General features: G+C 35.0%; 1 protein-coding gene across 5 annotated transcripts; it reads left to right on the top strand.

Moving 5' to 3' along the window:
- Positions 1-3,848: 3,848 nt before the first annotated feature.
- On the top strand, positions 3,849-14,439 carry LOC117425019 (transcription factor GATA-5-like). 5 transcript variants are annotated; one of them, XM_059004224.1, is made up of 7 exons: positions 3,849-3,947; positions 7,952-8,661; positions 11,382-11,551; positions 12,697-12,825; positions 12,965-13,052; positions 13,326-13,453; positions 13,663-14,439. In XM_059004224.1, exons 2-7 carry the CDS (start codon positions 8,160-8,162, stop codon positions 13,798-13,800), a joined length of 1,155 nt encoding a protein of 384 aa, XP_058860207.1. In that variant the 5' UTR covers positions 3,849-3,947; positions 7,952-8,159; the 3' UTR covers positions 13,801-14,439. The 5 variants fall into 5 exon arrangements, with proteins under 5 accessions (XP_058860207.1, XP_058860208.1, XP_058860209.1 ...); XM_059004225.1 differs by lacking the exon at positions 3,849-3,947 and adding an exon at positions 5,925-6,086; XM_059004226.1 differs by lacking the exon at positions 3,849-3,947 and adding an exon at positions 6,925-7,135 and having other exon boundaries at positions 13,629-13,735.
- The last annotated feature ends 2,698 nt before the right edge of the window (positions 14,440-17,137 follow it).

Here is a 17,137-nt window from a genome sequence, read left to right as displayed (position 1 = left end):
AAATAATATTATGTCATGTACCCTTATGAAATATGCCCAAACCATACATTATCTTTACAGAATAATAGATTTGGATTGGAAGGAAATAGTATACAGTAGAAGTTACAGTAGAAAGGTCTGCCTTTGTTTAAGTCCCTGGGATCCTATATGTTTTATATGCAACATTCTTTGTTTATCTTGGAACACAGCTACTGACATGACTGCAACAGATAAAAAGACAGCTTTGCTTGACTGGACTGATTCTGCCCCATTGGGCCCTAGCTGAACCTTTCCAGAGACACTGGGGTCTATGGTAATGATCTGATCAGAGGGGTATCAAAATACTGCCCTAATCTTCTGACTGGTGTCCCACAAGGTGATTTATTACCCACCTTAATAACATCACTAAATCCAATGCAAATACAGTGGAAGCAGGTCTACATAGTGGGCTTACAAGTTAAAAGGAGTCAGGATTTAGAGTCACTCTGTTTAGATCATTAGCCAAAATCAATAGTCTGCCAAGCCAAGGCACTGTGGTAAGCAGGCACATTTCAAAGAGCTGTTTTCAATGGAACCAGGTATTATTATTAGTAGTAGTAGTAGTAGTAGTAGTAGTCGTAGTAGTAATGGTTGCATTTATTTATTTATTTACTTATTTATTTATAATCATATTAATATCCATACTGGCTGCACTTTATTTCTGTGTGTGTGTGTGTGTGTGTGTTAGTGGTTACGAGGTCAGAAAAAGTTTAAAACAAAAATTAAAAAAAATGAAAAACCTACCTTGTGAGGACACAGGCTATGTCCCATGTTTAAACATATATTTTGAAAAAAAATAGTTTTAAAAGACAATATTCAGAAGTATTTACTCGTAGCGATCTATGGCCCTCAGCGAAGTCCTCATGAAAAATATAGACAAACATGTGTGTGTCCTAAATACAATTAAAATCAATACATTTCTCTTCTTCAGGGCTGTAGTGAAACTATCTTCTCATCACTGTTTGTTAGTTTATATTTACTTTTGTCAGACATAGTCAACTAGTCCCTGACACTGTCTGAGCTCTGAGGCAGCCCTCATAGGTTTCTGGTACCTGTTTGTTGGCTCTGTTTACTGAACAAATCTCTGACCAATTTGTCTCACTATTGAAAGGTGGTGTAACTAAGTAATTGTCAGTTTATCACAGGGAGTTGCCTTCTGGCTGTAGCTGCCTACAGTAACACTGGGCTCCAGGGGTCTGCAGTGAAAAATGTGTTGGCAATATTCTCCAAGGACAACTTGACTGAGAGTGTGGGAGACAAGTACACAGACAGTCAGTCACGGAGGGTTAATATATCAGAACAATAACACATTCTTCAAATCCAACTGTCCAGAGTTATCTGAGACGTAAAAGAAACGACATTCAATGACAAAGGTTTCAACCATAAGTCTCTCTCAGTGTCTTCAATGTTGAACAATTCCGGGCAAAACATTTGTCATTGAATTTATTATTCAGAAATACTAAAAGTTTCTTTTAGTATTTCTAAATAACTGAGACCTGCAAATATTAACATTTATAATAATATTCTATTAAAAGTTAAGGAAGTCAAATGAAAAACTGACATATTAAGAAGAAGAAGAAGAAGAAGAAGAAGAAGAAGAAGAAGAAGATTAATAATAATAATAATAATAATAATAATAATAATAATAATAATAATAATAATAACAGTAGTAGTAGTATCACTGCAACAGTTTACAGAGATGTCCAGTCCACTTTTTTTTTTTGAGAATTACAATCCAGGGAATTAAGCCAAACCAGCCGTTTTATTGCCCTGTATTGGGTGTTAGCCAGCACACTGTGATTAACTCCCCTGTATTTCTTGGAAAGAGTACTTTAATTCTGAATAATAAACAGGATCTTTATCTGCATGGCAAGGAGAGAGAGAGTGGCTCTCTCTTTTCAATCATTTTCCTTGGACGTCGCCAATGGCCAGCTTTAATTAGCCTCTGAAAACTATTAAACAGTATGATAATATAATTTCCTTCTGAATTGCAGTGAAGTAATCGCCAGTTCATGAATAATTACACAAATCTCTTTTGCAATCCTACCCCCCCCCCCCCAGACGCGTTCCGATGCTCTCAATATGAATCCACTTGTTGTAAAGCCATGCTCGATATTTTGTATTAAAAAAAAACAATTTCTCTGAAACTCTGTTTTGTGTCTATATGTTGTTTCTTACTAGTTTTGTAATATTGACCCCTGGCTATATTGAGAAATATTATTGCGGTTCAGGGCACATTTATTCAGTTGTTTTAGAGAGGGTTAATTTCCAATTTTTCAAACCACGTTTAGAAAGTCTCTCCAAAAACAGTTCTGAAAAATACTTGTATTATTTAGGAACTACCTACAATTTATCTGAAAATATGGAACTTGAAAGGGTATACACATCATTAAACTGGCAATATGAGATTTAAAAAAAAAAACAGTGTCGTAGACAAAACTGTCTTCTGTGTGGTTTGGATATTTATGAGATTTTACTGGAAGACCGCGTTTTAAAACAGGCTAATATCAAAGCATGACTGTATCCATTGCTACATAAATCTGACTAATAAATAACCGTTTGTTTTCAAAGTGTACTTTTGCAGAAGAACTTGTGTGTATACTCGTGTACATTATTTGCACCCAAGCTTGAAACAAATACAGTTTTCTACAAGCGAATGATTAAAAAAAAAATCTTGGCTAATCCTACAGATTAAGGCATATTTTGGGTGTCGATGAGTCCGTTAGGTTGAAGCACGCTGATGACGTCTTCTTCCCAAACTAAGCTATGATGTATTAGACTGCTATCTACGTATGTATTTATTACATTTACTTACCATATAAATGTAATATTATGATGTACAGTGGATTTTTGCAATATATCAGTCAGCCCACCTCTGTGTTTCATATTTAATTAAATTATTTTATTTAGGAAAATAAACACTGCAGGATCACTTTCTAATTAAAAGAACCAACCACACACAAATAAATTAATCTTGATTAAAAATGATACATTGGTCTAACCAGTATATTACTCAAATCGCAATAATACGAGCGAATTCATTTGTGGTCAAATCCATTTTGACATAAAATGCAGCCAGAAATTCATACAAAAATAATCCTTCCTTTTAAAATATCTTTTAGAAATGATAACACGTTTGATGTTAAAGGGGTGGCCAAATGTTTACATCACCTAGAATTTTAGAATTGAGACCTAATTAAAAAAATATACTATATGAACATAATTTAGATCTTTTATTTACATCATGTAATCAAATAAACTACAAAATGATATCTCAAAAGTATATGGAAAACTACAAAGCGGAATGTAATTCAACGTGTTAACATTAGTCAACTGGTTTCATTGGACTTTATAAAGCAAAATGTGTTCATTCTTGATTCAGTAATAAAACAATTTGACAGTTAATTTAAAATCAGCAGCCTAAGAAATATTTTGGAAATCTAAACCTTTACCATAAGTAAAGAACTTCATATTTCTAAAAAGTAGAATACTGTTGTTGTTTCAAACTATGTTTGTCGTGATTATTTTTTCCTTCAAAAAACATTTCACAAACGTTGCACTGAAGCACGGTTAATTTAATAATCATATACTGTAGCCTCTGGGTAAATTGTTGGCTAATTTTACAATATTAGCAAGTCAATAACGCTACATGACACACAATATTTTAAAATTGCTGTGCTCGGGTTTTGTGCGCTGTAAATCTTGCTCAAGTACTTCGCTTCCCATTGGATGATCAACCATTGATCGCGCCACCATTGGTTGGCCCTCGACAGGGGTTAGGTACACTTTCAAGGTATATAGCATCGCCTTGTTCCATTTCAACGAGTTGAAGCATTCGATCGTGTTCTTTAATTGATTGTAACTTCACACTCTGTTGGCTGGCTTAATCTGTTTTATCTTTGTGTTTAACGACATTGACAGATACACAGGTAAGGATATAGAGAAGAAAGCGCTTATGATTGCCCTGTTTTCTAAGTGAAGCTCATAATTGGTAGGTTTATAGGTCTATAAAATTAACCTACCACCTCCCGACAGTGCTGGTTTATTTGATTTGCTCTGTACCAAGCATTAAAAAAAATAATTAACACACCAGGTACACTTTTAAAAAGACGGCCACCAAAAATAAAGGCTTGCATCTATTGGTTAGATGATAGGCAACAGATAGATCACTTGACTTTCTTGTATATTTGACCTTATATAGTCCTATAATATGTGTAATCTTTCAGGGCATGTGCTTCGTTTTTCCGTGCAGGCTATCTGTCACAAATTTAACACCAGTACACTTACGGAACTCGACACATTTAAAATCATGATTTATAAAACGCTTATGTTAAATATCTTTCAATGTATTGTTTAAAGTTAAAATAAAAGTAAAGATAAAAACCATCACATTTAGGCCAACGCATTTCAGTGTTCTTATTAGCCTATATTATCATAGGCTTAATGTTTTCATTCTTAAAAAAAAAAAAAAAAAAAAACATCCAAAATGAAAAATACCGGCATAAAACTATATAATTAAATTAGCAGAATCCTTTTTAAAAGACGCAAATTAACACAATCCGATGAAGTCACAGACGTCGGTGTATTCTAATGAAATTAAGTTAATTGAATCTGGCGTTTGATCAATGCATTTGTTTTAAATGATAACAAATACAACACATCTATATTATTATTATTATTATTATTATTATTATTATTATTATTATTATTATTATTTTAAATGACACTTGTTTTTGTTGTTGTTGTTGTTTTCTATTGATTTTGCCCCGGCCTTGCTGTAAATATTTTCGGTGATTTTGCAGGTTTGAAGGGAAATAGTGTGACAGACAAATTGATGGCGAACTTGTCTCTGATCGAGAAAAAGTAAAGAAAAAAGTAGGCCTAATAATGAATCGTGCAGACAGGCGTGTTCTTAATTATTAAAAAGAACTGCGCTACCTGCAGCCACACTTTGATTCGGTTGCTTCTTGGCCTATATATGTTGTCCTTGTTTTCCTCTGTATGCAAGCAGGACTAACAGGTAAACCACAAGGTATTAACTGCGTTTTGCTTCTCCGTCACGTTACATGGTAACCATCATTATATCCAGCATTATGTTAAGGAATGTTGTATCAATTTTTATTTAGTTGTTGTTCTTTTTAATAACGTTTTGTTTTCTTTTTCGAACAAAAAAACAGGTGGTGTTGGCACGGTGAATGGTTGTGAATTTGTCCTTATTCGGTTTGTTAAATTGCTGAAGTGTTTCAATAATTCCTTCTCAAGTTTGTATTCTTGCTTGGGTCATTTCAACTCAATAGCGGGTAAATATCATTTACAACTTGGCACTGTGCCATGAATAATGGCTTCACATTATTGCTGTCATCCCTTTCAAAGGTAAGCCACCAGCGGTGTTGCGATAGGCCCATACTAAACCTAAACCATAACGCCATTTTCAATATATTAAAATTCTGAAGCACATATCCGTTATATCATGCGTATTGTATACACTGACTGTTTTATATATATATATATATATATATATATATATATATATATATATATATATATATATATATATATATATATATATATATATATATATTCTCATGCCTGTATTCTAAGAAGAAATATCTATTTGAAATATTTATTATATTACTCTAACATTAAATGTTTGCAAACTATATTTGTTCTCGTTAGTTGCATATCATCTTTTTATCATTCGGTCGAGGTATTGCAACATTCATTTATGCTTACCCTTCGGCCCGCCACTCTAAATCAAAAATCTACTATCGCCATGTCCTCTTATGATGCAGTAATTTCTTATCATTTCGCTTTCATTGTTGATTAAGAAGCTACTAAAATGTATCAGCCCATAAAGCAGATGACTATAACTTTCCCTAAACTGTAGAAAGCGGACAGTCAGAAGTCCTAAGGATGACTTCAAACAATCCGAATATATCTTTTTCTCTCACAAAAAAATTGGATTACTCTTTTGTGTACGGTAAATATTTAAAAATGATTTTGGATTTGCACTGCGAAAGAAAGAAAGAAAGAAAGAAAGAAAGAAATAAAGAAAGAAAGAAAGAAAGGTAAGTGGTCAACTGAAATGTGCTTTATTCAAATATATAAAACAAATTAAACTTTATTAAAAGGAAAAGCTCGTTTTACTACAGGTGAATATAAAATAACGTTTTTTTCAGTCTTTATTTCTGCGTCTAAGCGGCATAATTGTTCTTTTTTTGTTTTAGTGTGCTGTTTATTCTGATTTTATAAAATTATTATATGATATAAAATTAAAATAAGAATTATAGCTCAGTATGATATCGGTTATAAGAGGTCTGAAAAATATAAATATACAAATAATTAACTATCTTTAAATCATTTAAATTCTATTAAATAAAAACATTATAAACAAATATGTAACAAAAATATATGTATAACTAAATGCGTGCGTTTTATAACAAGAACAAAATTGACAAGGTATTTCTTAAAGCGCAGACATATGCTACAGATTAATTATTCTCTGAGAGTCAAAAACAGTTTAGGAACAGAGTTAAATTAGCTTTTATTTTTACTTTGATAAGTTATGTGTTTACTTGCAAGTGTGCTCAAATTGATGTTAAAAGGCGCAATAGAGGTCAAACGTGCTTATTCTGAATATGAATTCCAAAAAAACAGGCTACGCTTTCTTAATACATCTCCGTGAGGACAGCATACGGAACACCGAGGTGGCAGTGTGCAATTGGCTACAGTATTACAAAAAAAAAAGAAAAGAAAAGTCGGTAATAATTGATTTTTATCAATCCTGTAACAGTCCCTCCAGATGAGAGTCAATTTCAGGTAGACACCCATTTTTCCCCCAGAACTCAATGTTCTACCTAGGAGGGGTCACGTGGCCCTGCCCATACAAATAACTGGCTGTAAAGGTGCTGGAGGCAAAGCCTGGAGAACCCACTTAAAATCCGAGATTATCAGAGAAGGCAACAGTTGTTTGCTTACAGATATAGGAGTTTTACTGTACCTGTTCATCCCGATTTACTTTAACCGGACAACTGCCCTGTTCTCTTTTTTGTTTTGGGGTTGAGGATTTAAAACATTTTAGTAGGTTATCTTCAGCGTTTCTGATCGTAGTCTGACTGTAAGTATCTGCGAGTTTTCTTTTCGTTTTTTTATGAAGTGAATTGCTTATCTTTCAGATGCCCTTATCTGCTAAGATAATGCAGTGATGGGTTTTGGATGAAATTGTATTTGTGCGAGTATATTATCAATACATTATGTTATGTGTGTGATGTGATAAAATAATATGTGTACGTGATATGATATGAATGTAATGTTATCTGTTGATGATGAAGGCAGGTATAACTGATTTTGTTTCGCCAGGCCATATTCTCCTTTGCCATATCGAAAACAGGAGGAGGCATGTCGTATTGAACTGTATACATGGAATATAGGATTTTTAAATTATTTTTTAGAACAGGCTTCACTGTGTGTGATAAAACACAACTAGATGTTCAAATGACAGAAGTACAAAGCGAAATGTTAAAAATAGAATCCATTCGGTGTTTTTTTCCACATTTAAAGCTGCACCTTACTTGCTAAATACAATATATATATATTTTTTTTGTTTTGTTTGTTTTTTTTTACTTTTTGGGTTAGATGGCATACTGTGTGTATTACCAGATTTATAAATGAACTGAAAACTGTTGTCAAAGATTATCGTAGCCTGTTGTCTATACATTGTTAATAATAATAAGACCCGTTTATGTGCTACTGCTTGCGGCTCGTGCATTATTATCAGTAGCCTATACTGCTCATACAAAACAAGCCGTCACACCCTTTAGCACTGCTTTTGAACACGAGCAATATAATATGCATTCTGCCATTAGAAGTCACAAGAATTTGTGCTCCGAAAGAAGTTGATTAGATTTAACATCCATTGTCTGTTTCGTTTCAGGTATTAATGAGATTATAATCACTGGGAGAGAGTTGTTTATTGCGGCTTGACTTTAAAGGGATCCCTTGTCTCAGGTGCCCAGACCGGTTCCATTTTAAATCGAGACACGCACCTGAGTGTGGTGGAAGTACTTTACCGCCGCTGGAATCAGTTACTCAAAAGGATACCAGGACAACAGAAGGATCTAAGTTAGCCCGGCGACTGCAGAATGTATCCGAGCCTGGCGTTAGCAACCAACCATGGACAGTCTGCTTACCCGCACGACTCGGGGAACTACCTCCACTCCTCCGCGAGCTCACCTGTGTACGTACCCACAACCAGGGTGCCTTCCATGCTCCAGACGCTGCCGTATCTCCAGAGCTGCGACTCGGCACATCAGACTCACCCTCTGGGCAGCCACCACGGCTGGGCGCAGGCTGGTACAGATACTACCTTTAACCCGGGAAGTCCACACGCTCCGTCCGGGTTCTCCTACTCGCACAGCACCGCAGTCAGCAGCAGCACCAGGGAAGGAGCGTACCAGAACCCATTGGTGATCAGCAACAGCGGCAGAGCGGAGCAATATGGTAACGCTTTAGTGCGCTCGGTCAGTGGATCCTATTCTAGCCCTTACCCGACCTACATGAGCCCGGAGGTGGCATCGTCATGGGCACCAACACACTTCGAAACCACCATGATCCAGAGTCTTCAGAACAGGCGGTCCAGTTTAGGTAAATTATTATTATTAGTCGCAGTAGTAGTCGTAGTAGTATTTTTTATTGAACTAGCGGTCGTGCCTACATCTATATTGTTTAGAGTATTTAAAAAAAAAAAGGTGTGCTCAACTAGGCCACTGTACTGGCGAATTGCATTGCTAGACATTCCTTGAATTGTTGATAGGTTGTGCAATTTTTACATTTATAAAAATGACAGTGTGTTTGGGTTGTTTCAGACATAGGAACGTAGCACTGCATACATCTATGCCTGAGAAGTATACCGGCAAGATAGATGCATTTAATAATTCCAGAGCACTTTAATTTAAGGCTAGTGCATCTATATATGAATATTCTTTACCATGATACATATTTCTATAGAGAGAGCCGCTGATAAATAGTTGTAGGACATGTGTACATAGACACGCAGATACATCGACGTAAAGCAAGGATATGGTACAACTGAGACAAGCATGTAAACACAATTGTAGGTTTATGTGAGTTTATGTATTTTTAAAATCCCTTTAATTCATCAGTAGCACAAAGTACGAACTGTTTATAATATTTTACCCCGTGTTTAATATGGGCTACAAATTGCAAAACTTGAAGCTTGCAAATATATAAATAAATACAATTCACAAAATCAGCTCGGCTGAAAAGTGAACCCTAAGTGTTCTGTGGATCAGGACCTGTGTGCTTCTACATAAATTACTTTGTTTAAAACAGACAGCAGTTTTATAGCTGCGCGTCTTTTAAGTTAGTTATTGAAGTAAATCCGCAAGCCTCGCGGAGAACAGACTCGCGGTCTCCTAATTCCATTTTGCCCAAACAATTCCCAAATAACATCAATCGGCGGGTCTTTCAAGAGACAGTGAAACCCGATCAAGCGTTCAACAGTAATCCCACTGATGTCCAATCCACACAAATCTCAAAACAGAAGACCAGGTATTAGATCACTTTTATTTATTTATGTATGTATTATATTGCTGCTGCTTTGGAAATTAAACAGAAAAAGCAAAATGGCGTCGCCATCAGATTTATTGCTGTGAATAAAATTGCCTTATCTTTGTAGTAATGGAGAGTAAAGTCAGACGGAAAAGCACCCACAGAGGTTTTTTAGAGAGTTTCAGAGGTTTTTTTTCGGTTTCTTGGGGGAGTAGAGGTTAGGGTAACATATTTATATAGCCTACGCTAATTATCAGGTAAATTACAGGTGATATACCCGTATCCTGTACCTTTTTACGTTTGCTACAGACAGTCTACTGTTTTTATGTGGTCTTAATATAACACTTGTCGTAATTATGTAATTGTAATTTAACTACCGCTAATTAAGTTTTACAGGATTTACAATGTTTTAAGTGCAACAATGTATTTTTAAAATCTTTTTTAAACGCTTTATAAGAATCGAATCATTAGGCCTGTATGATCAATAACTGAAATATATATATATATATATATATATATATATATATATATATATATATATATATATATATATATATATAATACTCTGACCAGTCCTACTAATATAATACTTGTATTTGTTATTGAGAAAGTTATAAAGAAAGTTTAACCTCACATTTAACTACAATACACCTTTATATGCAAAACGTGCCTCACACAATTGAAATTCGCTCTGAACAATAGGCTAAATGTTCAGCCACTGGAGTTTGTTTAAAGAGACGTTATTTTATTGGGGGATCTTTTTCTTTTCTTTTTTATGTGCTCTGTACAGCTGTATATAGTGGATTACGCTCTCTAAACTTTTCAAAGCAAAGTGCAGAAGAGCTGACCCCATCCATTCCCCTTACAGGGAATGGGTAGTCTGTCGTTTGTCAGTGTTGCGTCGCTTCAAGGTGTGATTGATACTGGAAGCACTGGATCACAAAGACATTTAAATCACCAAAAGACATTCCATCAGTCTCTTGCCCCAGTCTGCCTGTCGCCACCGGCCAGCATCCCGAACCCGCTTTGATTGAAATCAGGAAAGCCTCCACAGTTCTTCATTTGCTACTATCAGCATACAATAACAAAAACACCGAGGATCTGTTTTTGCGAGAGAGACCTCGCTCTGCATGCGTCATCCCTGTCGAACCGTTGCTTCCTGCAGCCTTTACATTATTAATTTCGCTGTGGGTCTGCATACAGTTAGATATGTGGGTTGTATAAGCTGCAGTATATGTGATATACTTCAGTATATGTGATATAGTATATATATTTTTGTTAAAAACAGTTATTTAATTGCAAGTCATATTTCCATCATGATAAAATTGCTTGCAAGTTTAATAAATAAATAAATAATAAATTGTTTAGTTTTGGGCAACATTCAATTTTCTGAAAATAAACATGAAAAACTATAGCCTATACCCAAAACTAAAATTACAGTAAATATCAACTTTGTTTTTGTTCCAGACTTGTGTATATTAGCTGATAACGCAAAATAAAATAATACTACTAACATTAAAAATCATCCTCAAACACGTGCGCTATAATTTGAGGAGAAAGAAACGATTCCGTTTAAGTTGTAGCCTATACTACATAATACGACAAACACTTTATTTTCCCCTCCTGTACAGTATTTGTTCAGTTTAATAACTAACAGAAAATAATGTCAACTGGTATATTATTATTATTATTATTATTATTATTATTATTATTATTATTATTATTATTATGGTTTTGCAATTAGACTAAAAAGATTGCATAACAATACATATTTTGTCTTCTCCATATTTTAGATCTCATGGAAGAATTTCCGGGCGAGGGTCGAGAATGTGTTAACTGCGGCTCCATCTCCACGCCGCTCTGGAGGAGGGATGGCACGGGCCACTATCTCTGCAACGCCTGTGGGCTCTACCACAAGATGAACGGCATCAACAGGCCTCTTATCAAACCACAGAAAAGACTGGTAAGATACGGGACATTTCTCATTATATTTTCGCATAATAATAATAATAATAATAATAATAATAATAATAATAATAAACATGCTAAATCAGTGACAGTATATAGAAGATAAACAAATAAGATGCATCTGTAGGCAAATATGAATTTTGAGACGTGTTTGAAAATACATATATAAAAAAGTCAGTGAATTAATTTAAACACACCCTTAATAAATTGAGCGAGGTTTGGTTTATTTATACAGTAACACATTTCATTTACAATATTAGGGAAACTATTTTTCAATAATAATAAAAAAAAAACACGGTCTATGACGAGTAAAAGGTGACGATAGGAAATCCAATACACAAACCAGGGTCAACGACTTCCTTTGTGGGTCAGATTGGTATCAAAAGAATACTGAGAATGCCTTGCTGAGTAATAACCTACTTGAGAATTAGCAATACATTATTTTAGCTTTTGTCCTTAAAATACCTTGACCTTGAAAGGTTGTTATATTAAGACTATACAATAACCGTATACTCCTGAAGAGCCTGTAAAAAAATAATAATAATTAAAAACAATGCCACCCGTTTGGTTTAAAATGCAACCGTACCGTTTATCTTTTTGCTGAAATTAAATCAAATTAAGCAATCGGAATTTAAAAGGAATTACTGTGGCAAACGGTTCTGAGATTTATTTAATAAACAATTTATATCAAAACCAAAATATTACAGGCGTTTAATTTAGTTTGGTTTAGTTTTTGTGCCCGCAGAGCCAGCACAGATAGGCCTACATCTCAATTGTGCGAGCACTAATGCAGAGACCTAAATAATCCATACTCGATAAAATCTAATAAAAATACAACGATACCATTATTCCGAACAGTTTATTAAAAAAAAAAAAAAACCGTTTCATATATAACAAACAAACAAAAAAAAAACACATTAAAAAAATGAACAGGTGACACTTGTCACTGGTTGATATTGTTTAATTGAAACGGTTATTTGCCCACATGTAATACTTCATTTTCTAGTGGGCATATTATGCATTTGCTGTTGTGTTGACCAATAACCACGTTTTATAGCGCTGGTTTTGAAAGCCGTGCAGTCAGCTCACTGCGGTTTCACTGAACCTGCGTCCTAACCTGTTCTGTTGCTTTCGTTCCAGCAGTCCTCTTCCCGGCGCGCGGGTCTGTGTTGCACGAATTGCCACACCACCACCACAACGCTGTGGAGACGGAACGCTGAAGGGGAGCCGGTGTGCAACGCTTGCGGGCTTTACATGAAACTTCATGGGGTATGTTGAGCATTTTCAACACCATATAATATTCATTATATTATTAACAACACTGTAACTCTTATGATTATTATAAAAAACAGATGTTTTAATTTGGGTCTAGCTGCAGAGGTTTAATTTTGCCCTATTTCTTTTTCAGGTTGCAAGACCACTGGCTATGAAGAAAGAGAGCATTCAAACAAGAAAGAGAAAACCAAAGAATCTGAACAAATGTAAAAACTCCACAGGTACGCTTTGTTACTGGCACTAAATACTGTATACTATAGGGTTACCTAAAAAAAAATAATAGTTAAAGCAAAACAGTGTGGGTCTGATATGCAAAAAATACTCAAAGGTAGCCTATTTATTTGATCACAAAGCTTAATCAACAATGTCCAATAGAGATGGGTGTTATTAATTCAGTTTATAAATATTGGTGACTTTTGAATCCGCATTCACTTATCTTTTGCTTCTGTTTTTGTTACTTGAATAAAAAATGAATCTTCATTCTTTTTCTGCAGGTTCCTCGACTTCCAGTACAAACTCACCCTCTTCAATAACTACCTCTGAGAGCGCCTCCACTATAAAAAGTGAACCCAACATGTCTGCCTCCCCCTTCGCAGGCCAAACGGTGGCATCTGTTACTCAGGTACGTTTCTCTGGTGACGTTAGAAAGCTGATTTGCAAAACTAGCAACTTGCTTCTGTTAATTATGGTAACATGGTCTTGGAATTACTGAATTAAATTAGAGGCTGAGCTGTGTAATGTGTTAATACAGTGGCTTGTATTTAAAATGTGCGTCTCTTCTGTCTCTTGTGTTACAGTAAGCTTATCGGGTTTATTTATTGCTTCCCCCAGGCACCAGCTCACACAGACCACGGACATTCAGAGCTGAAGTATGAGGATTACCACTTCACACCATCCTCCATCGCCCAACAGACCGGACTATCTGTTCCTGTACGACAGGATTCATGGTGCGCTTTGGCACTGGCATAAACTCTGACCTTCCAATGTATGATTTTGGACCAACTTTTCAACATGCTTTATTGATGGACACCATTGAAGAACTACCTATGGACTTGAGATGACGACGTAGCTGTTGATTTAAATGTAGTTTTTAACTTTTCTATTTGATTGCGTCAGATCACGCGTGACTAAGAACACAGTTTATTTTTTGGAAATACTTAAAACATTACTATGACCTCTGTGTGGTACTTGGTTTCTATAGAAATCTGAAAACTCAGTTAAAGTATAAGAGAAGCATTTTTCTAAACCAAAAGAACACTTTTAATTAAACTAATAAATGATTAACTATTTGGCTTCCAGTGATTTTCATTTCTGTATGACAATCTTTAAGTGCAATGACTTTCACTTTAAAAAAAAATACTGAAAAGGGAATACTACTAATTTTTAAATGTATGAATTTGTAAACATATAATTATCTGCTGTATTTTAAGTTGTTTTATGTTATTTTATTATATTTAGAGTTCAGTTTTGGGCGCTCTTCCAGTTCTGTTTAAAAAATCACGGGGAGTGTTTCAAAAATGAAAACAACATCAACACAAGCTTTTCATGTTAAAAGTTGTTGAAAAAGGGGTAAATGTGCATAATAAAAATATTTCTTAAGCTTGTAAAGCTTGTAGATTTGTTTTCTTAATTGTTGTGCTAATTGTAGTGCAAATCCAGGTAGCATCTTGTATTTTCAGATGACCTGTAATAAGGCTTAAAACTGGTGAACCCACCTATTTATCTCCATGACTCCATAGCTACTCTAGAACTGGCTAATCTTCATTGTTCATCATAACAATTTACTGGGCCAGAATATGGTTCATTTTTAATAGAAGTCCACTGGTATATGATTGTAAAGAAAAAAATGTACACCCCACATGTCAAAGGGATTGTTGGACTACATTATTTATTCATAACATCAAACACATTATAAAATCTGAATATAACAGGACAAGGTGTGCTTATTCACTGAGGTATCGCCATACGTTTTTCAATTAAAACTCATGTCAAGACCAACTGCCCTGGACAGGCACTTCTAGACTGCCTTTCTAAAGGAGGTTTGACAAGAGACATGATGTACCGAAACACTGCTTTGAAAGGACTACCAGCAGTGCAACAACAGTCTCATCATGTACATCCACCAATTGCTGACCTAAACAACTGACAAGAATGGAGCACGCATAGGAAAAACTACTTGCTTACTACGAACTGGGGTGAGTCACCATCATAACTTAAATAGTACCTATCTACCTAATCTACTGATTAACTATACTGCATGTTTACATCTTGTTTACAGGACGATCAATGTAAGCAGTGTCTCCCACACAGGTCACCCACCTGTGCCTGCCTCCCTGTCTAGGGAAGCTGATTCTACCTGAAGTAATATCTGGGCAAAGGTCGTGCACCAAGATCATTTTATAACAGTAGCACGCTAATATTGTGGAGCTAGGCTGCACTTTATACTGCTGGTAAATAATTTGTCCCTGTCATCACAAGCTCCTAATCTTCTGAATCATACTGAACTGCTGGAGCTTGGATCATCTCAATAAAAGACCATAAAATAACCAACCCTCACATCCCACAATTACACCAAAAAATATCTCAGCTAAAAAAAAACATGATGCACATATTTCTGAACTGCTTCCACTGGAAACCATTATTATTATTATTATTATTATTATTATTATTATTATTATTATTATTATTATTATTATTATTATTTACAGGATAAGGTGTAAAGATTTCAAGAAAAAGAACAATTTCACTGCACTGTTTTATGCACTTTTCATTTTTTTTCATTTTGTACCTAAAAATTCTCGTTTTTCATCAAAGTGAAGTGCCTGTCAATACACAGATTAGTTAGCCCAGATTGAAAAGTTAGTGACTGTATGCAGAGATCAATCTCCCCCACTCCACTGATGTAGATAAATACTATTGTTCCAACAAAAGCATTGCTTTCAAAGTCACCACTTCAAATGCTAAACACTCTTTCTAAGTCGGTCTGGAGTGGTTTTATCTGCATGCACATTTACATAGAATTGCCTGTGTTTAAGTGGATCAATACAGTGTAAGCATCGTAAAAATACATTAGATTCACATTTTGCATAAAAGCTGTCGGTCCTATTCTTTCATACCTGTACGTTCAAAAAATGAACAGCCCTGACTAGCAGCTGGCAGACCCCTCTGCTAAATAAGTACAAGCAGTCTTGCTTATTTAATGAGAACCTGTGCACTGATTAAACCAGGCCTTGAGTTGGTGGGATGCTGCTTAATCTCCACTCATTTTCTGTCAAATACCCAGTTTGCAGCACCTCTTGTATCTACTATTTATACATTTAATATGAACTCTACAGTCTCCAGGCTCATTCTGAAACTAGGCCCTATTCCTGATACCAAACCAAAAATCGTAGATAGGGATGACAGACACACATCATGTATTGCACAAGAAAATGTTGGCTTTTGAGGCTGTCAGCATATATTATATGAGTATAATATATTATACTATATATATCATATATTAGAGTATACATCATATATTAGAGTATAATATGTTATACTCTTTAAAGTACAGGATTAAATGCAGTAAACATAGGGAGCAGATAAGTGCAAGTAAAGCGCATAATTTTCAACTGCAAAAGTCTTCTTGAATTGCAGTTTACACAGTGCAAACACAATATATTTAAAATCATTACAAAAATTAGAAATTTTAAAATAAAAAAAACAGACAAAAACTAGCTCCTCGACGATGTGGGAATACTAAACAAGATCTTGTCATAGCGGTTTAAAATGTTGCATTTCTGCGAAAAAATTATCTTTTGATCTCAACATTGCAAATGCCTTTTAAAAGTCCTAGGTAAGTAATATGGCACTGTAATTTGTCTGTTTCTCAAATTATGAATTGCATCAGTTTCTGACAGTTAGCTGTTACCCCATACGATAGCTACAGCAAATGGCTTTTGTTCAGCTGCCTATGCTGTGCTTTCAATGATTAATGTTTGTCTTCCTTTTTAAAAAAAGAAAATGATGGGAGCCTTTCCAAGCCATCTGAAGCCAGGACTGCTCCTTTAAATTCCTAGCTTCCTACAGGATCTGCTGTTGATGGATTTAATACCCTTCAATTAAAAAAAAGTAAATAAAACTGTGGGCTCCAAACTGTCCTGCACCGGGGTTATTGAAATAGAACTATTTCCCTAGGTCATGCTCTTTGTGCTGGTAATTTATCCATCACATTCATTTTGTATCTTTGTAGAAAACAGGATACAGTTTTGAACTTAAAATAAGATATATTTTATTTTGTAAAGTCAGCCACGTACTCCCAAAGGTG

Source organism: Acipenser ruthenus, chromosome 29 (genome assembly GCF_902713425.1).
Source record: "Acipenser ruthenus chromosome 29, fAciRut3.2 maternal haplotype, whole genome shotgun sequence".
Lineage (NCBI taxonomy): Eukaryota > Metazoa > Chordata > Actinopteri > Acipenseriformes > Acipenseridae > Acipenser > Acipenser ruthenus.
The sequence above is the reverse complement of the archived record's forward strand: the minus strand, read 5'-3'. Positions and strand labels throughout refer to the sequence as shown.

Excerpts from the sequence above, each read along its gene's own strand:
- LOC117425019 (XM_059004224.1), top strand. The coding sequence starts at position 8,160 with ATGTATCCGAGCCTGGCGTTAGCAACCAACCATGGACAGTCTGCTTAC. Across the intron at positions 8,662-11,381 it reads GAACAGGCGGTCCAGTTTAG|ATCTCATGGAAGAATTTCCG; the intron begins GTAAATTATTAT and ends TCCATATTTTAG. Across the intron at positions 13,454-13,662 it reads CGGTGGCATCTGTTACTCAG|GCACCAGCTCACACAGACCA; the intron begins GTACGTTTCTCT and ends TGCTTCCCCCAG.